General features: G+C 50.6%; 1 protein-coding gene across 1 annotated transcript; it reads left to right on the top strand.

Moving 5' to 3' along the window:
* Positions 1 to 3: 3 nt before the first annotated feature.
* On the top strand, positions 4 to 20,313 carry f8a (coagulation factor VIII associated; the record flags this gene model as incomplete). The annotated part of the gene is made up of 11 exons (XM_080184782.1): positions 4 to 91; positions 7,233 to 7,305; positions 7,685 to 7,844; positions 9,188 to 9,256; positions 10,688 to 10,808; positions 11,753 to 11,845; positions 13,567 to 13,631; positions 15,249 to 15,330; positions 15,430 to 15,476; positions 16,669 to 16,724; positions 20,111 to 20,313. Coding segments are annotated over 11 exons (936 nt in total), but the record flags the coding sequence as incomplete, so codon positions are not given.
* Between the last annotated feature and the right edge of the window lie 6,654 nt (positions 20,314 to 26,967).

Here is a 26,967-nt window from a genome sequence, read left to right as displayed (position 1 = left end):
GTGGCCCAGTCCCTGTTCCTGACCGGCTCTGTTTTGTGTTCCAGGCGGTTTCTCCGTAAACCCAACGTGGCTGAAGCCAGTGAGCAGTTTGGTGAGTGGGAGTGGGGCTTTGGCCCATCCACCACACAGACACAATCCACCTCAGAATCTCCCCTCCTCCTCCTCCTCCTCCTCCGCCCACACCCCAGGCCATGCGCCCCTGGACCCTCAGCCTCGGCCTCAAACACTCCGCCCCCCCCCATATCTGACTCCCACACCCCCACGATGTGGCGATGCCAGCGTTGGACTGTGGACTGATGTCTCACAACACCAGGTTAAAGTCCAGCAGGTTTATTTGATAGTAAACGCCACTAGCTTTCAGAGCACTGCTCCTTCGTCAGGTGAGTAGAAAATTCTGATCTCAAACAGGGCATGTAAAGACACACACAGTTTACAGAATACTGATTAGAATGCAAGTCTTTACAGCTAACCTGCTATTCAAGTCTCAAAGATACAGACAATGTGAGTGGATTAAGCACAGGTTAAAGAGTCTCCAGACAGGACAGTTAGTGAGATGTTGCAAGCCCAGGCAAGTCACGGGGGTTACAGATAGTGCGACATGAACCCAAGATCCCGGTTGAGGCCGTCCTCGTGTGTGGAACTTGGCTATCAGTCTCTGCTCAGCGACTCTGTGCTGTTGTGTGTCATGAAGGCTGCCTTGGAGAACGTTTACCCGAAGATCAGAGGCTGAATGCCCGTGACCACTGAAGTGTTCGCCAACAGGAAGGGAACAGTCTTGCCTGGTGATTGTCGAGCGATGTTCATTCATCCGTTGTCGTAGCGTCTGCATGGTCTCCCCAATGTACCATGCCTCGGGTCATCCTTTCCTGCAGCGTATCAGGTAGACAATGTTGGCCGAGTCGCAAGAGTATGTACCGTGTACCTGGTGGATGGTATTCTCACGTGAGATGATGGCATCCATGTCAATGATCCGGCATGTCTTACAGAGGTTGCTGTGGCAGGGTTGTGTGGTGTTGTGGTCACTGTTCTCCTGAAGGCTGGGTAGTTTGCTGCGAACAATGGTCTGTTTGAGGTTGTGCGGTTGTTTGAAGGCAAGAAGTGGGGGTGTGGGGATGGCCCTGGTGAGATGTTCGTCTTCATCAATGACATGTTGAAGAGTCCGGAGAAGATGTCGTAGCTTCTCCGCTCCGGGAAAGTACTGGACGACGAAGGGTACTCTGTCCACCGTGTCCCGTGATTGTCTTCTGAGGAGGTGCAGTTTTTCGCTGTGGCGTATCGGAACTGTCGATCAATGAGTCGAGCGCCATATCCTGTTCTTATGAGGGCATCTTTCAGCGTCTGGAGGTGTCTGTTGCGATCCTCCTCATCTGAGCAGATCCTGTGTATACGGAGGGCTTGTCCGTAGGGGATGGCTTCTTTATTAACGTGTTTAGGGTGGAAGCTGGAGAAGTGGAGCATTGTGAGGGGTATCTGTGGGCTTGCGGTACAGTGAGATGCTGAGGTGACCGTCCTTAATGGAGATGCGTGTGTCCAAGAATGTAACCGATTCCGGGGAATAGTCCATGGTGAGTCTGATGGTGGGATGGAACTTGTTGATGTCATCATATAGTTGTTTCAGTGATTGTTCACCATGAGTCCAAAGGAAGAAAATGTCATCGATGTATCTAGTGTATAGCATCGGTTGAAGGTCCTGTGTGGTGAAGAAGTCTTGTTTGAACCTGTGCATGAAGATGTTGGCATATTGAGGTGTGAATTTGGTCCCCATGGCTGTTCTGTGTGTCTGGATGAAGAACTGGTTGTTGAAGGTGAAGACATTGTGATCCAGGATAAAGCGGATGATTGTAAAGCTGCATCTGGAAACTGGCAGTTGTCGGTGTTGAGTACTGAGGCAGTTACAGCAATGCCATCGTCGTGGGGGATGTTGGTGTAGAGCGCCGAGACATCCATTGTAACGAGGAGTGTCCACAGCAAACTACCCAGCCTTCAGGAGAACAGTGACCACAACACCACACAACCCTGCCACAGCAACCTCTGTAAGACATGCCGGATCATCGACACGGATACCATCATCTCACATGAGAACACCATCCACCGGGTACACGGTACATTTATTTACAAAAGGATATATTGGCCTTGGAGGGAGTACAGAGAAGGTTCACCAGGCTGATACCAGAGATGAGGGGGTTAGCTTATGAGGAGAACTTGAATAGACTGGGTCTGTACTCGTTGGAGTTTAGAAGGATGACGGGGGGATCTTATAGAGACTTACAAGATAATGAAGGGGATGGATAGGGTAGAGGTAGAACTAGAGGGCACAGCCTCAAAATAAGGCGGGGGGGGTGGCAGTTTCGATCAGAGTTGAGGAGGAACTTCTTCACTCAAAGGGTGGTGAATCTCTGGAATTCTCTGCCCATTGAAGTGGTGGAGGCTGCCTCGCTAAATATATTTAAGTCACGGGTAGATAGGTTTCTGATAGACAGGGGAATTAAGGGAGAAAGTGGGAATGTGGAACTGATCCACTTCAGATCAGCCATGATCTTATTGAATGGCGGGCAGGCTCGAGGGGCTAGATGGCCGACTCCTGCTCCTATTTCTTATGTTCACATACTCTTGCGACTCGGCCAACGTTGTCTACCTGATACGCTGCAGGAAAGGATGTCCCGAAGCATGGTACACTGGGGAGACCATGCAGACGCTACAACAACGGATGAATGAACACCGTTCGACAATCACCAGGCGAGACTGTTCCCTTCCTGTTGGGGAACACTTCAGCGGTCACAGGCATTCAGCCTCTGACCTTCGGGTAAACGTTCTCCAAGGCGGCCTTCACGACACACAACAGCGCAGAGTCGCTGAGCAGAGACTGATAGCCAAGTTCCGCACACATGAGGACGGCCTCAACCGAGATCTTGGGTTCATGTCACACTATCTGTAACCCCCATAACTTGCCTGGGTTTGCAAAATCTCACTAACTGTCCTGTCTGGAGACAATACACATCTCTTTAACCTGTGCCTAACCCTCTCTCCACTCACACTGTCTTTAAGACTTGAATAGCTGATTAGCTGTAAAGACTCACATTCTAATCAGTATTCTGTAAACCGTGTGTGCCTTTATCTGCCCTGTTTGAGATCAGAACTCCCCACTCACTTGACAAAGGAACAGTGCTCCGAAAGCTAGTGGTGTTTACTATCAAATAAACCTGTTGGACTTTAACCTGGTGTTGAGAATTCTTACTGTGTTTCCCTCTCCCCCCGCAGCCTGCCTCCTCCCCCTGTCCCCCCCCCCGCCCCCCCACTCCTGGTTTGGGTCTTTGCACACACTGGGTTGCTGTTCTGAGCAAAGTGGTGCAGAGCTCTTTGCCCTGAGCGGATGCTGCCACCTGTTGGTTGCTGCTGATGTTGCGGAGCTGCCTGGGAGAGAGGGCCAGAGAAGGAGGCCATTCACATCGTGCTAATTGGACAACTTGTTCAAAGATGAAGGGCTCCCAGTCCCACTTTCTGGAGCCCTGCAAATTCTTTCCCCTTCCGAGTATTTATCGATTCTCTGTTTGAAAGTTGCTGTCTACACGTCTCAGTTTATCTGCTGCTGAAACCCTCGTGCGTGACTGTGTCTGAACATTATCCCAACGCACTCCTGGCTGAACCCCAATAACGTTCTGATTGTTCAAAATTCACCAAATCACCCCCCCGGCACGCAGCCTTTATGTCTTGAATTTAAAATCCTTCTTCCTGTTTTCAAATTTCTCCATGGCACAATGCTCAGGCCTCCTGCCACACCACACCAGGGACCCAGGTCTGTGTGGAGTTTGCACATTCTCCCCGTGCCTGCGTGGGTTTTCTCCAGTTTCCTCCCACACCGAGACGTGCAGGTTAAGTGGATTGGCTGTGATAAATGTGTCGGGTTACAGGGATAGGTCGGGGGAGAGAGCCTGGAGAAGATTCTCTGTCAGAGGGTCAGTGTAGTCGCAAAGGGCTGAATGGCCTCTTTTGCACTGTAGGGACCCTGTGAATCATTTCATAACCCTTTATTCCAGCAGAGAAAGGAACAGGCTTTTGCCGGAAAGGATTTGGTGTTTGGCTGCTCTGGTTGATGTTAGGAGAGTTTTGCAGAATTCTGAAAGCTCTGTATCTCTCTGGGTCATGGTGCAGAGATACTGGCGTTGGACTGGGGTAAAACAAAGAAATCCCACCACACCAGCTTAAAGTCCAAACAGGTTTAATTGTAGCAAAAGCCACAAGCTTTCGGGACAGCCTGTCCCTTCGTCAGGTGGGTGGGAGTTCTGATCATAAACAGGACACAAAGACACAACTCAATTTACATGAATAATGATTAGAATGTGAGTCTTTACAGCTAATCAATTCTTAAAGGTACAGACAGTGTGAGTGGAGAGAGGGTTAAGCACAGGTTAAAGAGATGTGTATTGTCTCCATCTGTGTGGGAAAGTTAGTGAGATTTTGCAAACCCAGGCAAGTTATGGGGGTTACAGATAGTGCGACATGAACCCAAGATCCCGGTTGAGGCCGTCCTCATGTGTGCAGAACTTGGCTATCAGTCTCTGCTCAGTGACTCTGCGCTGTCGTGTGTCGTGAAGGCTGCCTTGGAGAACGTTTACTGAAGTGGTCATGGGCATTCAGCCTCTGATCTTCGGGTAAACGTTCTCCAAGGCGGCCTTCACGACACACGACAGCGCAGAGTCGCTGAGCAGAGACTGATAGCCAAGTTCCGCACACATGAGGATGGTGTCAACTGGGATCTTCCTGTTCTCTTCCTGTTGGCGAACACTGAAGTGTTCCCCAACAGGAAGGGAACAGTCTTGCCTGGACTCACATTCCAATCATTATTCTTGTAAATTGAGTTGTGTCTTTGTGCCCTGTTTATGATCAGAACTCCCTGCTACCTGACGAAGGGACAGGCTGTCCCGAAAGCTTGCGGCTTTTGCTACAAACAAACCTGTTTGGATTTTAAGCTGGTGTTGTGGGATTTCTTTCTCTCTGAAAACTCCAGGAGTGTGTACACTTATTGCAGCAAGGTAAAGGTAAAGTCACCAAAATCCAAGATGACCAAAGGATGTTCTCACTTTTGTGAGGGGGGTGCGCTGATTGTGGTGATTTCACCTGAGGGTAACCATTCCCTCAGACAAAGGGCATTCTTGAGAAGGCAGGCCTTCACATGGCAAGTATATGTGTGATTGCTAACTATATTCAAAGTGAAAAGTCTCACAACACCAGGTTGAAGCCAAACAGGTTTATTCGGAATCGCAAGCTTTCGGAACACCGCTCCTTGATCAGGTGATGAAAAGCTCATGATTTTTACTGTGCCCACCCCAGTCCAACGCCAGCAGCTTTCACATCATATTCAGAATGGGTTTTAAGCCTGTAGGAAGAATGTTGCTTATTTGGAACTGGAATAGTGATAAGTTAGCAATCAGAGTTGTTTGTTTTCACGTTTAAAGATTGAACAACTGTTAAGAATTAGCCTGCTTCATTTTGTTTTGAGTTATAGTTAAACTGTGTTGTGAATAAAGTTCATTTTGATAAAAGACCCCAAATTTGTGCGTGGAATTGTTCCTGGAGCAAAGCATCCTTTCCTCACATTTATACCCAAACAGAAGACTTGTCTAGTCTAATGTAACTTGGAGCTCTGGTTCAGGACTGTAACAGTGCCCAGAAGTGGAAGCTGTATTAGCCGAGGGTAGTGTTTTAGAAAGACTAGCAAGCCCCTGGTCTGACTGACCCCTCCCCCTCCCCCGAAACAACTTTCCAAACTAAACTCACCCAATGGGCATAACTATAAGGTTGATGGTGGGAGATATAGGAGGGATATCTGAGGTAGATTCTTCACTCAGAGAGTGGTTGGGGTGTGGAATGCACTGCCTGCTGTGATAGTGGAGTCGGAGACTTTAACATAGAACATTCCAGCGCAGTACAGGCCCTTCGACCCTCGATGTTGCGCCGACCAGTGGAACCAATCTAATGACCCTCTAACCTAAACTATTCCAATGTTATCCATAGGGGATTGAGCTATGAGGAGAGGCTGAATAAACTAGGCTTGTACTCGTTAGAGTTTAGAAGAATGAGGGAGATCTCATTGAGACGTATAAGATGATGAATGGGATGGATAGGATAGAGGTGGAGAGACTCTTCCCGCTCAAAAAAGACAGTAGGACTAGGGGCACAGCCTCAAGATAAAGGGGAGGCGGTTTAGAACGGAGTTGAGGAGGAACTTCTTCACTCAAAGGGTGGTGAATCTCTGGAATTCTCTGCCCGTTGAAGTGGTGGAGGCTGCCTCGCTAAATATTTTTAAGAAGCGGGTTGATGGGTTTTTGATAAGAGAGGGATTAAGGGTTATGGGGAGAGGGCGGGAAAGTGGAACTGAGCCACGACAGATCAGCCATGATCTTATTGAATGGCGGGGCAGGCTCGAAGGGCTAGATGGCCTACTCCTGCTCCTATTTCTTATGTTCTTATGTTCTTATATGCCTATCCACTGACCATTTGAACACCCTTAAAGTTGGCGAGTCCACAACTGCTGCAGGCAGGGCATTCCACACCCTTACTACCCTCTGAGTAAAGAACCTCCCTCTGACATCCGTCCTATAATTACCACCCCTCAATTTAAAGCTATGTCCCCTCGTGTTAGCCATCACCATCCGAGGAAAAAGGCTCTCACTGTCCACCCTATCCAACCCCTCTGATCATCTTGTATGCCTCAATCAGGTCACCTCTCAACCTTCTTCTCTCCAATGAAAATAACCTCAAGTCCCTCAGCCTTTCCTCATAAGACCTTCCCACCATACCAGGCAACATCCTGGTAAACCTCCTCTGCACCCTTTCCAATGCCTCCACATCTTTCTTATAATGCGGTGACCAGAACTGTACGCAATACTCCAAGTGTGGCCGCACCAGAGTTTTGTACAGTTGTAACATGACCTCACGGCTCCGAATTCAATCCCTCTACCAATAAAAGCTAACACACCGTACGCCTTCTTAACAACCTTACCAACCTGGGTGCCAACTTTCAGGGATCTATGCACATGGACACCGAGATCTTTGAACTTTAGGAACTTTCAAGCGGTTATTGGATAGGCACATGGAGCACTCCAGAATGATAGGGAGTGGGATAGACTGATCTTGGGATAGGACATAGCTCGGCACAACATTGAGGGCCGAAGGGCCTGTACTGTGCTGTAGTGTTCTGTGTTCTAATATGGTTTTCAAATTGTGTGTTGCAGGACAGTTGGCCAAAGAGTTGAAACAAGAGGAGTGCCTGCAGTACGCGGGCTTCTGTAACCTCGCCGTAGCAAGGTGAGCACAGGCCCTGCCATCCTCAGCATCGCTGCATCTACTGGGGGAGGGGAATGGGGGTGGTGGGGTGGACTTAATGAGTGTGTGGGGGGACTAGGCTAGTTCCTGTTTCTGTTCGGGTTCTCCCCTCCTGTGTGGCGCTCTGTGAGGGGGAGCTGCCTCCACGGTGCGAGGGAGGGGCGGCACGAGGGAGAGACGTCTCTGCGGCGCAAGGGAGGGACGCCTCGCGTGACTCCGGGCGATGTGTTTGGTGAGGTTTATTTCTGCGTTGCTCCCACATTGCGAGGCTGATTGCGAGACCAGAGGGGGAGTTTCCCCAGGCCCTAACTGTCTTTGTGTCTCTGTATCCCCACCCCCCCCCCCCCCCCATTGCCCCCAGGTGTGAGCAGACGCTGTTCAATGCCCCCGGCGAGGCCCTGGCTCTGACCGATGCAGGCCGACTCTTCCTGCAGGCCGAGAAGGAGACCCAGAAACTCCAGTGCCCAGGCTTTGAGGAACATTTACAGGCCGCAACCAACTGCTATAGCTTCGCTATCAAGGTAAGGAAGAGAAGGTCGCATTTGTGTAGCGCCTCTGATCACCCTTTCTGCTTTGGAAGGGCCGTCGCTGTTGGAGCCTCTGCGGCAGCCCGCCTGTGCACAGCAAGATCCCACCAACAGCACAGAGTTAACTAACCAGGTGGTTGGGTGTCGGGAATGTTGGTCGAGGGATAAATATCGTCGGGAAAGATCTCCTCTGCCCTTTTCGACCCCGGCTGTGAGAGGGGGCAGGTTCTGGGATAATTCCAGCTTTGCTCCTCTGACAGTGCAGCACTCCCTCAGCACCTCACTGTCTGTGTGCCGAGCTCTCTGGAGTGGGCCCTGAACCCGTGGCCTGTGTGCTGGGCCATGACTGACTCCCAGATGGCCAGGACTGTGAGCCAGGGCACAGGAAGATCCCAGTATCCACGTTATCTGTTGTTCCACATCCGTGACGTCCACCACTTGGCGAAATTGGAAGGGTAACCCCTCCCTTTATCTTCTCGCGGGTTGACCCAAGGGGGTCCCTGAGGGGTCCCTGAGCATCGGCGAATCCCTCATTACTACGCGCTGGATGATCAGCTGTGGCGGGCGTCACAGACTAATGATCAGGATGAGAAACCTTGGCAGAATCAGTGCATCTTGACCTTACACACCGGCCGGTATCTGTCGAGTGCAGGATGGCCTTTCCTGGCCCCAGGCAGCAGTCACTTTGATTCTGCGCCATCAGAAAGAGCTGGGGCTGTTAGTGAGCCCGGCTCCCGCTGCAGGTCACATTCCCATTCACGGGGACAGACCAGGTCCGCACTGTTTAATTCCTCCCCCAGCACCGACAGCGCTCTCCGTCATCACTACTCCCACTCCCACCAATCCCAACCTCACTACCCGGAGCAATCAGAGCCTCAAACTGGAAGTGAGGAGGTGAAATCCCCTCGGACACCTCGCTGGAATAGCACAGTGGGTTAGCACTGCTGCCTCACAGCACCAGGTTCCGGGTTCAGTTCTCAGCTCGGGTCACTGTCTGTGTGGAGTCTGCATGTTCTCCCCGTGTCTGCGTGGGTTTTCTCCGGTTTCCTCCCGCAGTCTGAAAGACCTGCTGGTTAGGGTGCATTGGCCGTGCTAAATTCTCCGTCAGTGTAACCCAAACAGGCACCAGAGTGTGGTGACTAGGGGATTTTCACAGTAACTTCTTTGCAGTGTTAATATAAGCCAACTTTAATAAATAAACTTAAAACAGGATTCAGGCCAGTGGGCAAGGATCCAACAACAGGAGGAACACTAAAGAAACTCACAACCTGAAGAAGCGATAGGGTCTCAGCAATAAAGCAGCAGTGATAACAGCTCCTCTCTCTGTCTGTCTGCAGGTTTATATCGAACTGAACCAGCCAGTAATGGCAGCCAGTTTATGTTTGGAGCTTGGAAATGCGTTGAAGGTAAAAGCTGCGCTCGCCGTACTGTACCATCCTTCAGGGGCACAGTGGTTAGCACTGCTGCCTCACGGGGGCACCCATTTCCCTACACAGTCCGAAAGACCTGCTGGTTAGGGTGCACTGGCCGTGCTAAATTCTCCCTCAGTGTACCCGAATAGGCACCGGAGTGTGGCAACTAGAGGATTTTCACAGTAACTTCATTGCAGTGTGATTACAAGCCTATTTGTACACTAATAAATAAACGTAAAGTACTGACCCTTTGACAGTGCGGCACTCCCTCAGCACTGACCCTCTGACAGTGCGGCACTCCCTCAGCACTGACCCTCTGACAGTGCGGCACTCCTCAGCACCGACCCTCTGACAGTGCGGCACTCCCTCAGCACCGACCCTCTGACAGTGCGGCACTCCTCAGCACCGACCCTCTGACAGTGCGGCACTCCCTCAGCACCGACCCTCTGACAGTGCGGCACTCCCTCAGCACCGACCCTCTGACAGTGCGGCACTCCCTCAGCACCGACCCTCTGACAGTGCGGCACTCCCTCAGCACCGACCCTCTGACAGTGCGGCACTCCCTCAGCACCGACCCTCTGACAGTGCGGCACTCCCTCAGCACCGACCCTCTGACAGTGCGGCACTCCCTCAGCACTGACCCTCTGACAGTGCGGCACTCCCTCAGCACTGACCCTCTGACAGTGCGGCACTCCCTCAGCACTGACCCTCTGACAGTGCGGCACTCCCTCAGCACTGACCCTCTGACAGTGCGGCACTCCCTCATACTATGCCCCTGCAGCCCCCATTCCTATCCACATTGGCTGGCAGTGTTTAACCTTTCCCCCCCAGTCACCTTGTCCATCCCTCTCCCACAGGGGCTGTGTAGTTAATGGTGTAAGAAGTCTCACAACACCAGGTTAAAGTCCAACAGGTTTATTTGGTAGCAAGCTCCATTCTGCATTCTCCAGCGCAGAGTCGCTGAGCAGAGACTGATAGCCAAGTTCCACACACATGAGGACGGCCTCAACCGGGATCTTGAGTTCATGTCGCACTATCCGTAACCCCCATGACTTGCCTGGACTTGCAAAATCTCACTAACTGTCCTGTCTGGAGACAATACACATCACTTTAACCTGTGCTTAACCCTCTCTCCACTCACATTGTCTGTACCTTTAAGACTTGATTACCTGTAAAGACTCGCATTCCAATCATTATTCTGTAAATTGAGTTTGTGTCTCTGTGCCCTGTTTGTGAACAGAAATCCCACTCACCTGATGAAGGAGCAGTGCTCTGAAAGCTAGTGGCTTGTGCTACCAAATAAACCTGTTGGACTTTAACCTGGTGTTGTGAGACTTCTTGCTGTGTTTACCCCAGTCCAAAACCGACATCTCCACATCATGGTTAATGGTGACCCGGTGCTCCCTGTTGGTTTTTTCTCTGCAGGAGATGAATAAAGCAGCAGAAGCCTCGGTGCATTATCAGAGAGCAGCTGAGCTCCAATCCCAGGTTCCCATCGAGTGTCTCCTGTCTCTGGGCAAAGTGGCAACCTGCAAAATAATAACCCGTGAGTACAGAGTACCCGCCACCGCCAAGCCCCCCTGGCGGTACCCTCCCCGGGGGCTCCACCAGTTCCTTCTCCCCCCTGGTGCCCCCCCCCCCCCCCCCGTGTCTCTCACCCCCCCCCCCGTGTCTCTCACCCCCCCCCGTGTCTCTCCCCCCCCGTCTCTCTCACCCCCCCCCGTTCTCTCACCCCCCCCGTCTCTCTCCACCCCCCCCCGTCTCTCTCACCCCCCCCCCCGTCTCTCTCACCCCCCCCCGTCTCTCTCACCCCCCCCCGTCTCTCTCACCCCCCCCCCGTCTCTCTCACCCCCCCCCGTCTCTCTCCCCCCCCCGTCTCTCTCACCCCCCCCCGTCTCTCTCACCTCCCCCCCGTCTCTCTCACCTCCCCCCCGTCTCTCTCACCCCCCCCCCCCCGTCTCTCTCACCCCCCCCCCCCCCGTCTCTCTCACCCCCCCCCGCTCTCTCACCCCCCCCGTCTCTCTCACCCCCCCCGTCTCTCTCACCCCCCCCCGTCTCTCTCACCCCCCCCCGTCTCTCTCACCCCCCCCCGTCTCTCTCACCCCCCCCCCCCCCGTCTCTCTCCCCCCCCCCCCGTCTCTCTCACCCCCCCCCCCGTCTCTCTCACCCCCCCCCCCCGTCTCTCTCACCCCCCCCCCGTCTCTCTCCCCCCCCCCGTCTCTCTCACCCCCCCCCGTCTCTCTCACCCCCCCCCCGTCTCTCTCTCCCCCCCCCCCCGTCTCTCTCCCCCCCCCCCGTCTCTCTCCTCCCCCCCCCCCCCGTCTCTCTCTCCCCCCCCCCCGTCTCTCTCACCCCCCCCTCCCCAGGGGCTCCACCAGTTCCTTCCCCTCCGTTCACCTCCACCAGCCCTCCCCCCCTCTCTGAGTTGTTGCTGATGATGTTTGGGTGGGAACTGCGGTGGTTTCACCCTGTTTCTCGGATATTTTGCAGGCGATTACGATGGAGCTTTAGCCGTGTTCACAGAAACGCAGCTTCTGGCTCAGGAGAAAGGCTTACAGGTACCAGGAACCTGTACCCCTGTCGGTGAGTGTGAGAATTAGTCAGCTAAACTCGCGGGCATCTACTCATCATCTAGACAAGTGGCTTCGAATCCCACCAGGGCAACAGGAAATTTAAATTTAAGGAAGTGAATATGGATTAAAAGTCTCATCTCAGTAAAAGGCTTCGAAAAGCAGCCAGCAAAATTAAGGACCCCACACACCCCGGACATTCTCTCTTCTACCTTCTTCCGTTGGGAAAAAGATACAAAAGTCTGAGGTCCCGTACCGACCGACTCAAGAACAGCCTCTTCCCTGCTGCTGTCAGACTTTGGAATGTTCCTATCAGATACTAAAACTGAAGCATTTTGTTTTTGAGTTGCAATGTCCCTCCAGGAGCTGTACCAGCCTCCAGCCCCCCTCCACCCCCATCCGTTTAGTTTTGGTTTACGTTAAAGAAAGAATATAACAGAAGCTATGATTAAAATGAGTGGCCTTCTCCTTCTATGTTTCTGACCTTTTTCTACACCATAACTATGACTGTAACGTTATATTCTGCATGCTTTCCTTTCTCCCCTGTGTACTCTATGTACGGTATGCTTTGTCTGTATAGCGTGAAAGAAACAATACTTTTCACTGTGTACTAATGGGGTGATAATAAACCAGTAATGGTGACTATACAACATCATCAATCGTTCTAAACATCCCAATCTGATTCATGCGAGCTGGAGGCTGTATCGTGGTATTGTCACTGGACTAATAATCTAGAGACCCAGGGTAATGCTCGGTTCAAATCCCATCACAGCAGATGGTAAATTTTGAATTCAATACAAATCTGGAATTAAGAATCCACTAATAACCGAGCCGATTGTCAGAAAAACCCATCTGGTTCACTTTAGGGAGGGAAATCTGCCGTCCTTACCTGGTCTGGCCTACATGTGATTCCAGAGCCACAGCAATGTGGTTGATTCTGAACTGCCCTCCAAGGGCAACTACGGATGGGCAATAAATGCTGGCCAGCCAGCAACGCCCATACCCCAGGAATGAAGAATTACTCATTACTCAGCACAGTGCCTTTCTTGGTAGGAGTAGTCACTGCAGTGTGACATGTTTACATGGGTAGGTGCCATTGCAGGGAAATGGACACACGGATTCACACGGGATTGCAGGGGGGAATGTCTGCTCCACCGTCAGACTTTTTAAACCTATAACTCAAGACTTTATTTGCAGCAATGCTTTTGCTCTGATGTTCCAAACTCATGAATATGCCATTCAAAATCATTAAAATTAAACTCCGTGCCTCTCTCTCAGCTTTGTGAGAGTGTGTGTGTGCATGCGTGCGCAGTGAGTGTGTGGTGTGCGCGCGTGCAGTGTGTGTGTGTGTGCGTGTGCATGCACGGTGTGCGTGCGTGTGCGTGCGGTGTGCGTGCGTGTGCGCGCGGTGTGTGTGCGGTGTGCGTGCGTGCGCGCGCAGTGTGTGTGTGTGTGCACGGTGAGTGTCAGTGCCTCACGGTGGAGATGGGACACTATCCATTGCAGCTACTGTCTACAGGTTAATGTAACCCAGCCTTATGTTTGTGGGTTGTAACTCTTGCTTCCTGCCTTTGTAGATGGCTTCCCGCTGCAGTGAGCTGTGGCTTTAGTGCAGGACAGCGAATAGTGGGAGCGTTTAATTCTCCTGCGTAGTCAGGGTTGATTTCTGAGTGTTAGTGCCGGCTTTGGGTTCACTCATTAACTCACTGAGCCATTTCCGATTTGTTCTTTCAGGTGCCTTTATGGATGTTATCGCTCGGTGTGAGGTCTCCCGGGTCTTGCTGCTGATGCTGCTCCAGGTGAGAGTCTGTAAACAGTGTGCGCTCCGACTGCCTCTCCGTACACCCTGGTCTGTGACCAGCAGATCCAACCCTCCCTGATTATAGCTCCACCCTGCCTCCCCACAGCAGCAACGCTCCTTCCCTGGTTAGTTGTCTCATATCCCCTACTTGTCTGCTTTCCACTGCATAGAAGAGGCCATTCAGCCCATTGAATCTGCACTGACTCACTGACAGAGTATCTTGCCCAGGCCCTGTCCCCTGCCCTATCCCCGTAACCTCACACACTTATCATGGCCGATCCACCCTAACCCGCACATCTTTGGAGCGTTAGAGGAAACCGGAGCACCCGAAGGAAACCCACGCAGGCACGAGGAGAATGTACAGACTCCACGCAGACAGTGACCCGAGCCGGGAATCGAACCCGGGTCCCTGACGCTGTGATAACCACTGTGCCAGTTCCCAATCCCATTGAGGCATATAAACATTCCCTGATAATCTCACCCTTTTCCTTTCTGGTCCCGTGGATCTGTTTCCCCTACAATATCCATCACTCCCGGTACCTGTCCCTGGTGTGTAACTTTCTGTGTAACTATCCCGTCATTCCTTGTCTGTTTAAATTGCGTGTTGGGATGTGGGCACCTCTGGCATTAATCGCCCAATAAGAAGTCTCACAACAGGTTAAAGTCCAACAGGTTTATCTGTAGCAAAAGCCACTAGCTTTCGGAGTGCTGCCCCTTCGTCAGGTGAAAGAACAGACAGTTCCGAAAGCTAGTGGCATTTGCCACCAAATAAACCTGCTGGCGTCTAACCTGGTGTTGTGAGATTTCTTACTGTGTTTACCCCAGTCCAACACCGGCATCTCCACATCATTAATCGCCCATCAATAGACGCCATGATTGAGAGCATCCCTGGGAACCCGTCAGAGGGCAGCTGAGTGCCAGTGTGTTGGCACAGGACTGGAGTCACATAGATTGAGTGAGAAATCCCAAACTCCTTCCCCGAAGGAGTTTGTTAATGACAACTTCATGAACACTTTTACCTACACGGTTACCACTTTGTACCATCCCTGGTAACCCTGGACAACAAGCAGCTAAAGACACTGACAGGCTGTTTGTTATTGCTTCGGGGACAGTTACTCAGGAAGGAGCTTAGCTGTGTCCAGAGGGCTCCTGTTCAGGGTCAGCTTTCGCTCCCTGACCCCTTACATTTTACCCACTGCTCTGCAGCAATTGCTTTGCTGTACTTGAGTTTAAAGTTTAGTTTATTTATTAGTGTCACAAGTAGATTTACATTAACACTGCAATGAAGTTACTGTGAAACTCCTCTAGTCACCACACTCCGGTGCCTGTTCGGGTTACACTCTGAGAGAATTGTACCCTAACCAGCAGGTCTTTCGGACTGAGAGGGGAAACCGGAGTGCCCCAAGGAAACCCAGGCAGACACGGGGAGAGTGTGCACACTCCACACACACTGACCCAAAGCCAGGAATCGAACCCAGGTCCCTGCGCTGTGAGACAGCAGTGCTAACCGCCGTGCTGAATCTGTTATGAAGTGTGGGTGTTGAAGTTGGTGTTAACCTGCTCGGAGCTGAAGCTGCGCAGTTTCATTCTCTCTCTCTCTCTCTCTCTCTCTCAGCCTCCCCCACAGAAGTTGTTGCTGGAACATGCTCAGACACTGGAGAAATACGACTGGGAATCATTTGACAGCCACAGTCAAGGTAGAGATGCCACCTCGGCCTGCCTACCCCACACTCCCCCCTCCTGGGGGAGGGGGTTGGGCGATTGTTTCTAATGGATTTCTCTCTTTTTTTTTTCAGTGAATTACCTTCCTGAGAATATTTTCTTGCTGCTGCAGTCGGTGGTGGTGAGTGTTGGGGTCCCTGGTAGGCAGGAGGGTGGGTGTTGGGGTCCCCGGTAGGCGGGCGGACAGTTATTGGGGTCTCCGGCAGGCGGGCGGACAGTTATTGGGGTCTCCAGTAGGCGGGCGGACAGTTATTGGGGTCTCCAGTAGGCGGGCGGACAGTTATTGGGGTCTCCAGTAGGCGGGCGGACAGTTATTGGGGTCTCCGGTAGGCGGGCGGACAGTTATTGGGGTCTCCGGTAGGCGGGCAGGACAGTTATTGGGGTCTCCAGTAGGCGGGCGGACAGTTATTGGGGTCTCCAGTAGGCGGGCGGACAGTTATTGGGGTCCCCGGTAGGCGGGCGGACAGTTATTGGGGTCTCCAGTAGGCGGGCGGACAGTTATTGGGGTCTCCGGTAGGCGGGCGGACAGTTATTGGGGTCTCCAGTAGGCGGGCGGACAGTTATTGGGGTCTCCAGTAGGCGGGCGGACAGTTATTGGGGTCTCCGGCAGGCGGGCGGACAGTTATTGGGGTCTCCAGTAGGCGGGCAGGACAGTTATTGGGGTCTCCAGTAGGCGGGCGGACAGTTATTGGGGTCTCCAGTAGGCGGGCGGACAGTTATTGGGGTCTCCAGTAGGCGGGCGGACAGTTATTGGGGTCTCCAGTAGGCGGGCGGACAGTTATTGGGGTCTCCAGTAGGCGGGCGGACAGTTATTGGGGTCCCCGGTAGGCGGGCGGACAGTTATTGGGGTCTCCAGTAGGCGGGCGGACAGTTATTGGGGTCTCCGGTAGGCGGGCGGACAGTTATTGGGGTCTCCAGTAGGCGGGCGGACAGTTATTGGGGTCTCCAGTAGGCGGGCGGACAGTTATTGGGGTCTCCGGCAGGCGGGCGGACAGTTATTGGGGTCTCCAGTAGGCGGGCAGGACAGTTATTGGGGTCTCCAGTAGGCGGGCGGACAGTTATTGGGGTCTCCAGTAGGCGGGCGGACAGTTATTGGGGTCTCCAGTAGGCGGGCGGACAGTTATTGGGGTCTCCGGTAGGCGGGCGGACAGTTATTGGGGTCTCCGGTAGGCAGGCAGGAGTACCGGCCTGTAAAGCTGTCTCTGCATTTCCCCATGATGGGGAGGGGGCAGATGTGGGTGTGCACGGGGTGTGTGAGTGAGTACGGGTGGGGAATGGCCACTCCCTGATTCTCTGCTATATTATTTTCACAGATGGCCTGTCAGGAAAAAGATCTGGAGTCCTTAAAGGTTCTGCAGGTGGAACTGTGGTGAGGATGCTGCTGTTGGTGAAATCCTGGCCCTCTAATCCCTGTTCGAAATCTCACACCAGGTTAAAGTCCAACAGGTTTATTTGTAGCAAATGCCACGAGCTTTTGGAACTGGCTGTTCCTTTGTCTGGTGGACGGGAACTCCCACTCACCTGGCGAAGGGACAGCGCTCCAAAAGCTAGTGGCATTTGCTACAAATAAACCTGTTGGACTTTAACCTGGTGTTGTGAGACTCCTCACTGTGTTTACCCCAGTCCAACGCCGGCATCTCCATGACTCCTGTCTAATCCCTGCCGGCAGTGCCTGAGGGAGCTCCCTCGCACTCTGACCTCGAGGAGACGCAGCACTGATGACCCTAATCCTGCTCTCGTGCCCTCACGAGAGAACGATCTGAGGGTTTTCCCTCGTGGGCGAGGGTTGGGGAGGTCGGTGCCAGTTGAGTGGCTGATTGTGTGTAAACCCCACCAGGCCGTCCTATCTAGAAAATAGAAGCAGGAGTAGGCCATTTGGCCCTTCGAGCCTGTGCCGTCACTCGTTATGATCGTGGCTGTTCAGCAAATTCCATATCCTGGGGTGGCACAGTGGGTTAGCACCGCTGTCTCTCAGCACCACAGACCCAGGTTCGATTCCCAGCTCGGGTCACTGTCTGTGTGGAGACTGCACATTCTCCTCATGTCTGCGTGGGTTTCGTCCGGGTGCTGCAGTTTCCTCCCACAGTTCAATGACGTGTTGGTTCAGTGCATTCATGGAATCCCTACAGAGCAGAAAGAGGCCCTTCGGCCCATCGAGTCTGCACCGAACACAATCCCACCCAGGCCCTACCCCCATATCCCTACATATTATACCCACTAATCCCTCTAACCTACACATCCCTGGATGTTAAGGGCAAATTTAGCACAGCCAATCAACCTAACCCGCACATCTTTGGACTGTGGGAGGAAACCGGAGCGCCCAAAGGAAACCCAGGCAGACACGGGGAGAATGTGCAAACTCCACACAGACAGTGACCCGAGCCGGGAATGGAACCCGGGTCCCTGGAGCTGTGAAGCAGCAGTGCTAACCCACTGTGCTACCGTGCTAAATTCTCCGTCAGTGTACCTGAACAGTCGCTGGAGTGTGGCGACTCAGGGATTTTCACAATAACTTCATTGCAGTGTTAATGTAAACGTTCTTGTGACACTAATAAATAAATAAACCCCCCCTCTCCCATATCCATTGATCCTTTAGCCCCAGGAGCAATATCTAATTTTTTTTCTTGAAATTAGACAATGTTTTGATCTCAGCCACTTTCCATGGGGGTGAATTCTGTGCGTTTAACTCCCCCTGGGTGAAGAAATTTCTCACCTTTCTTACTGCCTGCTTTACCTGTTCACTTTCAGCAATAATGCACAAAGTCACGTTGCTTAGTATCCACCTCTCTCCATTCACAGCCATTTAAATAATAATCTCTCTCCCTATTATTGCTACTGAAATGGATAATCTCACATCTATCACATTATACTGCATCTGCCACACGGATACCCACACACTCAGCCTGTCCAAATCACACCTCTGCATCCTCCTCACAGCTCACCCTCCCACCCAACTCTTAGGGCGGCACGGTGGCACAGTGGTTAGCACGGCTGCTTCACAGCTCCAGGGACCTGGGTTCGATTCCCAGCTCGGGTCACTGTCTGTGTGCAGTTTGCACATTCTCCTCATGTCTGTGTGGGTTTCCTCCCACAGCCCAGAAATGTGCGGGTTAGGTTGATTGGCCATGCTAAAATTGCCCCCGAGTGTCCTGGGATGTGCAGGTTAGAGGGATTAGCGGGCAAATGTATGGGGATAGGGCCTGGGTGGGATTGTGGTTGGTGCAGACTCGAAGGGCTTGTTTCTGCACTGTAGGGTTTCTATGATTTTATCATCTGCAGATTTGGAGGTACCACATTTAGTTCCTTCATCCAAATCAGTTGGGATCCTGGCACTAGTCACTGCCTGCCAATCGGAAAATGACCCATTTATTTCAATTCTTTGCTCCGTCTGTTAACCTTCTCAAAACACTACCCGCAATAACTTTACACAACAGTCTGTTATGCCAGACCTTGTCGAAAGCCTTCTGAAAGTCTAAATAAACCACATCGGCCAGTTGTCCTCGGTCACCTCGACTGGTTAGATCCTCAAACATTCCAATAGATTTGTCAAGTATGATTTCCCTCTTGTAAATCCGTGCTGACTCTGTCTGATTATCCCACTGTCTCCCAAACACTGAGTTACGAAATTCTTGATAATAGATCCTAGCAACTTCCCCAGTACTGATGTTAGACTCACTGGTTTATAGTTCCCTGTTTTCTCTCTACCTCCCTTTTTGAGTAGTGGGATTACATTAACCGTCCTTCAACCTGTAGGAACCATCCCAGCGTCCAAAGAATTTTGGAAAATGACCACCAATGGATCCACAATTTCCTTCAGTTCTCTGGGATGCAGGTTACCCGGATCTGGAGATTTATCCACCTTCAATCTCATCAATTTCCCTAAAACTGTTTCTCAATAATACTGATTTCCTTCAGCTCCTCACCAAAACATGAGTTTCTCAGAACTTCTGCTAAATTATTCATGTCTTCCTTTGTGAAGACTGGAGCAAAATATAAATTTAATTCCTCAGCCATTTCTTTGTTCCCCTTTTATCAATCCCCCCGTTTCTGACCATTCATTTTTGTCAAATCTCTTTCTCTTAACACGCTTATAAAAACGGATTAAAAGTTTCTATGTTTCCTGCTAGCTCACTTTCCTACTGTATTTTCCCCTCCTTAATCAAGTCACCTTCTTTTCACCTTCAATTTCCCTTTTTTAAACCGTCGGCTGCTATTTTTTTGTGAGGTCTGGGACAATGTTAAAAGCAGCACCGGAACATTTGGGGGATGATGTTGGGAAGCATTTTTCCGCATGCGAGAGGAATAGGAATCTGCAAATGAATGGACTGGAGTTTTCAAGAGAAATAGAATTTAATTGGATAAGGGGATTGAGGGATATGGAGCAAAAACGGATGAATTGAGTTCAAATTGACCATGTTCTAATTGAGGGACAGCACAGACATGATAGCCCGAAGAGCCTCCTGCTGTTCCTAATTTACATCAGGAATGCTGCTATAGTGTCTAAACAGGCACTTGTTCGTTCCTTCAGAGTTTGTGCACTGCCCCTATCCCCCCCTCCAGTGCTGAATGTGACAAAGTGTTTCCAAGTCTGAGATCTCAGTATAAAATACACTCCAGTCCTGTGACTGCCTCGCTGACTGGTGCAGTTGGGCTCAGTGTGTGACCCATGGGCTCGTAACAAACCACTGGCGCGCGAGGGGCTTTGCAATGCGAAGGAGCCGCCGTGTAACCTTCCCTTCTCTCCTCTCTGCCTAGGCCACTGCTGACCCCAGAACAGAACCACCTTCTGCACCTGGTCCTGCAGGAGGTCCTGGCACCGTCAGGCCGAGGAGTCTGAGAGTCAGCGTTCCCGCCGGCAGCTGTGTAACCGTCCCAGAGAAATCCAGTTGTATTTATCGTGTCTGTTCACTGACGTTCCCTCCACCCAGCCGCTCAGCAATACATTCTATTTATTAAAGATGGACATGATGAGAATTCTCTGGCTTGTGAGTAATTTTTTTTTAATCCTTGCACGGTAGGGTGGCGCAGTGGGTCAGCACCGCTGCTTCACAGAGCCAGGGTCCCCGGTTCGATTCCCGGCTCAGGTCACTGTCTGTGTGTGGAGTCTGCACATTCTCCCCGTGTCTGCGTGGGTTTTCTCCGGGCGCTCCAGTTTCCTCCCACAGTCTGAAAGACGTGCTGGTTAGGGTGCATTGGCCGTGTTAAATTCTCCCTCAGTGTAACCCCGAACAGGCACCAGAGTGTGGGCGAGTAGGGGATTTTCACAGTAACTTCACTGCAGTGTTAGCCTACTTGTGACACTAATAAACAAATTTTAAACTATGTCAGCACTGTTCATCTTGACACAGACCCCGTATCAGAGCACAATTGTTACAAAAGATTGCAGACTGAGGGAGTGCCTGGCTGTTTGTCTTGGATGAGGGCTGAGCTGCCCCTCAGTTGGATATTAAAGATCCCATGGCACTTAGGTCGTTAGTGTGTGCTTAAACTGGACCAACTGACGGGCAACACGTCACCTCAGTGACTACCACTGTCTGCTGTGCAGTTACAGGGTCCCGGGTCAGATCTCCGACTTGAGTCGGTGTCTGTGGGAGTTTGCGCATTCTCCCCGTGCTTGCGTGGGTTTTCTCCGGGTGCTCCACTTTCCTCCCACACCCCAGCTTTTAGGCTGATTGGTGTTAATAAATTGTCCCTAAATTAAACCTCCCTTAATCTGGCGCACATATAATTCCCTAAATTCGCTCCCCCTTTATTGTGCAGTCCAGGAGGCTTAGACAAATGTTGAGGGTAGAAGGAGGATTGGAATGAGGCACTCACTGAGTGTTAAAATGGGCGGCGCGGGCTTGTCGGGCCAAAGGGCCTGTTTCCTGTGCTGTGTCGTTCTTTATTTCATAGAACCCTACAGTGCAGAAGGAGGCCATTCAGCCCATCGTGTCTGTACTGACCACAATCCTATCCAGGCCCCATGGATTCACCCTGACTAATCTCCCTGACACTAAGGGGCAATTTAGCATGACCAATCCACCTAACCCACACATCTTTGGACTGTGGGAGGAAACCCATGTAGACATGGGGAGAATGTGCAAACTCTACACAGACTTTTTAAAGTTGAGCATCAGAGAGACCTGGATGGATTCATACAGCAACACAAATATAAGGGGATAATAGAACAACATCCTGCCTGGAATACCGTGCACAGTTTTGGTCTAAGAATTAGGAGCAGGAGTAGGCCATCTAGCCCTTCGAGCCTGCCCCGCCATTCAATAAGATCATGGCAGAACAGCACAGTTGATTGGTTTGCTGAGGGTTGTCCCATGCTAAATAAATTTGACCAATGGAAAAATGAGTGGCAACCTCATTGAAACATGGGTGGCACAGTGGTTAGCACTGCTGCCTCACGGTACCAGGGACCCACATTCGATTCCCGGTTCGGGCCACTGTCTGGAGTCTGCACATTCTCCCCGTGTCTGAGTGGGTTTCCTCCAGCGCCAATAAATAAACTTTAAACTCCAGTCACAGGACTGTTTCTGTGGCGGTTCAGTATAAGTGTGTCTAGATAGTCAAGTTCATAAGATATAGGAGCAGAGTTAGGCCATTTGGCCCATTGAGTTCACTCTGCCTTCGATCATGGCACCTTGTTCCCATTTTCCTGCCTTCTCTCCGTGCCCATTACCAATTAAAAATCAGTCAAAATCCCATTTTAAAATATATTTCCATGTCCACTGTAATAAGGTCAAGGAAGCCATTTTAAATTCTAACATGGCTTCCGGCAGCCATTTTATTCTCTAACTCTCTAGTAACTAATGATTTTGTATTTAAAGCCAGTTGTAAAATGGATGATTGATCAGAAATAAACCCTGATTAAGTTATAATTAGTGAATCGAAGGAAAGGCTGGATTTTTTGAAACTATTAATAGTGTATAAGCTTAATTTTTTTTCTAGGAAAGGCAAAGCTCGTTGCAACTGTTCAAAGGAATGTTTTGAGCTTTACAGGACCTCAGAGCGGCCAAGATCTTGCTTAATAATAATGTTTATAGACCCACAGTCTGATCAAGATTAGTAAATAAAGAAGTTGTTGTCTTCCAGAGTCTTCGTTTGAACCAAGGTGTTATGGGTAAAAGATGGAATTAGAAACCAATTGAATTATCAACCAATTAAACCAATTAAATTATCAGCAATGGGATTTTGACTGATTTTTAATTGGTAATGGGTCTGGAGAGAAGGCAGGAAAATGGGAACAAGGTGCCATGATCGAAGGCAGAGTGAACTCGATGGGCCAAATGGCCTAATTCTGCTTCTATATCTTATGAACTTGACTATCTAGACACACTTACACCGAACTGCCCCAGAAACAGTCCTGTGACTGGAGTTTAAAGTTTATTTAGTCCAGTAAGGAAGGTATCAGTGGCCTGACTGGCCACTGGCATGCTGGCCATTAAAACTGGAGGCTCTCAAAGCTTCTTCCTGGTCCCGTACTGAATGTTCCCTGAGAGAGGATCCCTTTGAGGGATTGTCTGTCAAAGCAGGAGTTTGTCATGGAGTTTTACAGCAGAGAAAGAGGCCTTTCGGCCCATTGTGAGGGAGAAGCTTCACAGAACGACCCCAAGAATTCGTAACGAGTCAACGTCTCAAAGTTGTCAAGTATGTGGGTTAGCATTCCTGCCTCAGCGGCCTGTGTTCGATTTGCAGCGCGGGCCACTGTCTGTATGGGGTTTGTACATTCTCCCCGTGTCTGCGGGGGTTCCCTCCGGGTGCCCCGATTTCCTCCCACAGTCCGAAAGACGTGCTGGTTAGGGTGCATTGGCCGTGCTAAATTCTCCCTCAGTGTAACCCGAACAGGCATCAGAGTGTGGGCGACTAGGAGAGTTTCACTGTAACTTCATTGCAGTGTTAATGTAAGCCTACTTGTGACACTAATAAATAAACTTTAATAGAAAAACCCTTTGGCAGCTGCTGTACAGTAACATATTACCTTTTATATTATCGCAATCTCTTGTGCTCATCACTCCCCCTGCCAGTCTAATAGCCTGTGTTTTAATCCTGACAATCCTCGGACAGCCACATTATCCTCCTAGCTTTTTAATTTAATCATCTGTATTTGCCGTGCGTTACAGTTCAACGTCTGATATTATCAGGATCATTGCGGGGAAAAGATCGGATTTGCAAGATCAGTTTAAACTTATCCCTTCTGTATTACTGTTCTTTGTTGGAAATCAAAAATAACCCAGACATATCATTATTCCTATTTTAAATTCTTTAATGCGATTTGAGCAATGCTGACCTTAATTACCCATTCATAATTGCCCTTGAGGAGGTGGTGCTGAGACAATGCCGGGGTATCTGATGTAGGTACACCCACAGTGCTGTTAGGAAGGGACTAAATAGCCTGGGTCTGTGTTGGAGTTCAGAGGAGTGACCTTATTCAAACATATTCAATCCTGAGGGGGGATTCTGTGTAGAATCACAGAAGGAGACCATTTGGCCCATCAAGCTTACACCAAGAATAATCCCACCCACATCCTATCCCTGTCACCCCCTGAATTTAGCCTCCCTCACAATAAGGGGGAAATTTGGCACGGCCAGTCCATCTAACCCACACATCTTTGGACAGTGGGAGGAAACCCACGCAGACACAGGGAGAACATGCAAACTCCACGCAGACAGTGACCCGAGGCTGGAATTGAACCCGGGTCCCTGGTGCTATGAGACAGCAGTGCTAGCCACTGTGCCCATCCAGGAAGTAATCTCATGGTGTAAAAAGACATGGGATGTTTGACCCATTTGGCAACCCAATCGAGTTGGTGCAGCATCCGAAAATATCGGATTCATAAGAACATAAGAAATAGGAGCAGGAGTAGGCCATCTAGCCCCTCGAGCCTGCCCCGCCATTCAATAAGATCATGGCCGATCTGTCGTGGCTCAGTTCCACATTCCCGCCCTCTCCCCATAACCCTTAATCCCCTCTCCTATCAAAAACCCATCAACCTGCGTCTTAAAAATATTTAGCGAGGCAGCCTCCACCACTTCAACGGGCAGAGAATTCCAGAGATTCACCACCCTTTGAGTGAAGAAGTTCCTCCTCAACTCCGTTCTAAACCGCCCCCCCTTTATCTTGAGGCTGTGCCCTCTAGTCCTACTGTCCTTTCTGAGCGGGAAGAGTCTCTCCACCTCTATCCTATCCATCCCATTCATCATCTTATACGTCTCAATGAGATCTCCCCTCATTCTTCTAAACTCTAACGAGTACAAGCCTAGTTTATTCAGCCTCTCCTCATAGCTCAACCCCCTCAACTCCGGTATCAGCCTAGTAAACCTCCTCTGCACTCCCTCCAAGGCCAAAATATCCTTGCGTAAGTGCGGCGACCAAAACTGCACACAGTACTCCAGCTGCGGCCTCACCAGTGCCCTATACAGCTGCAGCAAGACCTCCCTACTTTTATATTCAATCCCCCTCGCTATGAAGGCCAGCATCCCATTCGCCTTCCTGACCACCTGCTGCACCTGCAAGCTGGGTTTTTGCGACTCATGCACAAGGACCCCGAGGTCCCTCTGCACCGTCGCCTGCTGCAGTTTTTCGCCACGTAAGTAATAGTCCTTCCTACCATTCTTCCTACCAAAGTGGACCACCTCGCACATGCCAACATTAAATTCCATTTGCCATTTCCTGGCCCATTCGCCCAGCCTATCTAGATCCTTCTGCAGACTCTCCACACCCTCCGCACAATTTGCCGTTCCACCAATCTTGGTGTCATCAGCAAATTTCGACACCATACACTCGGTTCCCTCCTCCAGATCATCTATATAAATGGTAAATAGCTGAGGCCCCAGCACCGACCCCTGGGGCACTCCACTAGTCACCGACCGCCAATCCGAACAGCACCCCGATTCTGTTGGAGTCTTTCATACAATCATAGAAGAGATGGAATATCTTCACACCAAATCCTATATAAGTCTCACAACACCAGGTTAAAGTCCTGCAGGTTTAATTTGGTAGCATGAGCTTTCGGAGTACTGCTCCTTCATCAGGTTGAGTGCAAACAGGGCAAATATGTTCACAAACTCAATTACAAGATAATGGTTGGAAAGCGACAAACTATTATCTTGTAATTGAGTTTGTGTCTACATTTGCCCTGTTTCTGAAACAAATCCTGCACTCACCTGAGGAAGGAACAGAGCTCCGAAAGCTCATGTTACCAAATTAAACCTGTTGGATTTTAACCGGGTGGTTGTGAGACCATTTACTGAGCCCAGCCCAGCACAGCACCGGGATCTCCACATCCTGACCGAACCCTATGTCAGTGAGCGTTAGCACTACTGCCGGCTTCTGTTGTTCTGTTCATTCAATTTCTAACTGATTCACCACACACCCCGATAAACAGCATTGTAAATGGAACCAACTTTATTGACATGCAGGATGACAGCTCAGAGAGTGGCGTTTGACCTCAAATCCTACCTTCTTCAGCCCTTTGAATAGACGCCCAGCACCATCCCCCATCACACCGCACATCTTACCGAAATCATAGAAAAACTACTGCACAAACAGGCCCTTCAGCCCACATGTTGCGCCGATGATATCCCTACCTACCAGGCCTATCTATAACCCTCAATCCCATTCAATCCCATGGACTCATCCAGAAGTCTCTTAAAAGACCCCAGCGAGTTCGCCTCTACCACCACCGACGGCAGCCGATTCCACTCACCCCCTGGATGAAAAACTTACTTCTACAATTCTACCTAAAATGCAGGTACAGATCACAGGTAAGACCTCAGGATTTCTCATAGAACTCCTACTGTAGAGAAAGAGGCCATTTGGCCCATCGCGTCTGTACCAACCACAATCCCACCCACACCCTATTCCCATAACTCCACACATTTACCCTGTCTTGCTGCAGCTGTACAGGGTACTGGTGAGACCGCAGCTGGAGTACTGTGTGCAGTTTTGGGCGCCGCACTTACGCAAGGATATTTTGGCCTTGGAGGGAGTGCAGAGGAGGTTTACTAGGCTGATACCGGAGTTGAGGGGGTTGAGCTATGAGGAGAGGCTGAATAAACTAGGCTTGTACTCGTTAGAGTTTAGAAGAATGAGGGGAGATCTCATTGAGACATATAAGATGATGAATGGGATGGATAGGATAGAGGTGGAGAGACTCTTCCCGCTCAGAAAGGACAGTAGGACTAGGGGGCACAGCCTCAAGATAAAGGGGAGGAGGTTTAGAACGGAGTTGAGGAGGAACTTCTTCACTCAAAGGGTGGTGAATCTCTGGAATTCTCTGCCCGTTGAAGTGGTGGAGGCTGCCTCGCTAAATATTTTTAAGACGCGGGTTGATGGGTTTTTGATAAGCAGGGGGATTAAGGGTTATGGGGAGAGGGCGGGAATGTGGAACTGAGCCACGACAGATCAGCCATGATCTTATTGAATGGCGGGGCAGGCTCGAAGGGCTAGATGGCCTACTCCTGCTCCTATTTCTTATGTTCTTATGTTAAGTCCAACCCATTTATTTGATAGTAAACTCACAAGCTTTTGAGGTTTCCCTCTTCGAGGGTGTTAACTCTTTATGCATCAGATCCTTATATCACCCTCTTAAACAAGACACCTTATCCTGTTGTTAAAT

Source organism: Carcharhinus amblyrhynchos, unplaced genomic scaffold, assembly GCF_965287045.1.
Source record: "Carcharhinus amblyrhynchos unplaced genomic scaffold, sCarAmb.v2.hapA scaffold_936, whole genome shotgun sequence".
Lineage (NCBI taxonomy): Eukaryota > Metazoa > Chordata > Chondrichthyes > Carcharhiniformes > Carcharhinidae > Carcharhinus > Carcharhinus amblyrhynchos.
Note: the sequence above shows the minus strand (reverse complement) of the source record. Positions and strands in the feature narration are given on the sequence as shown.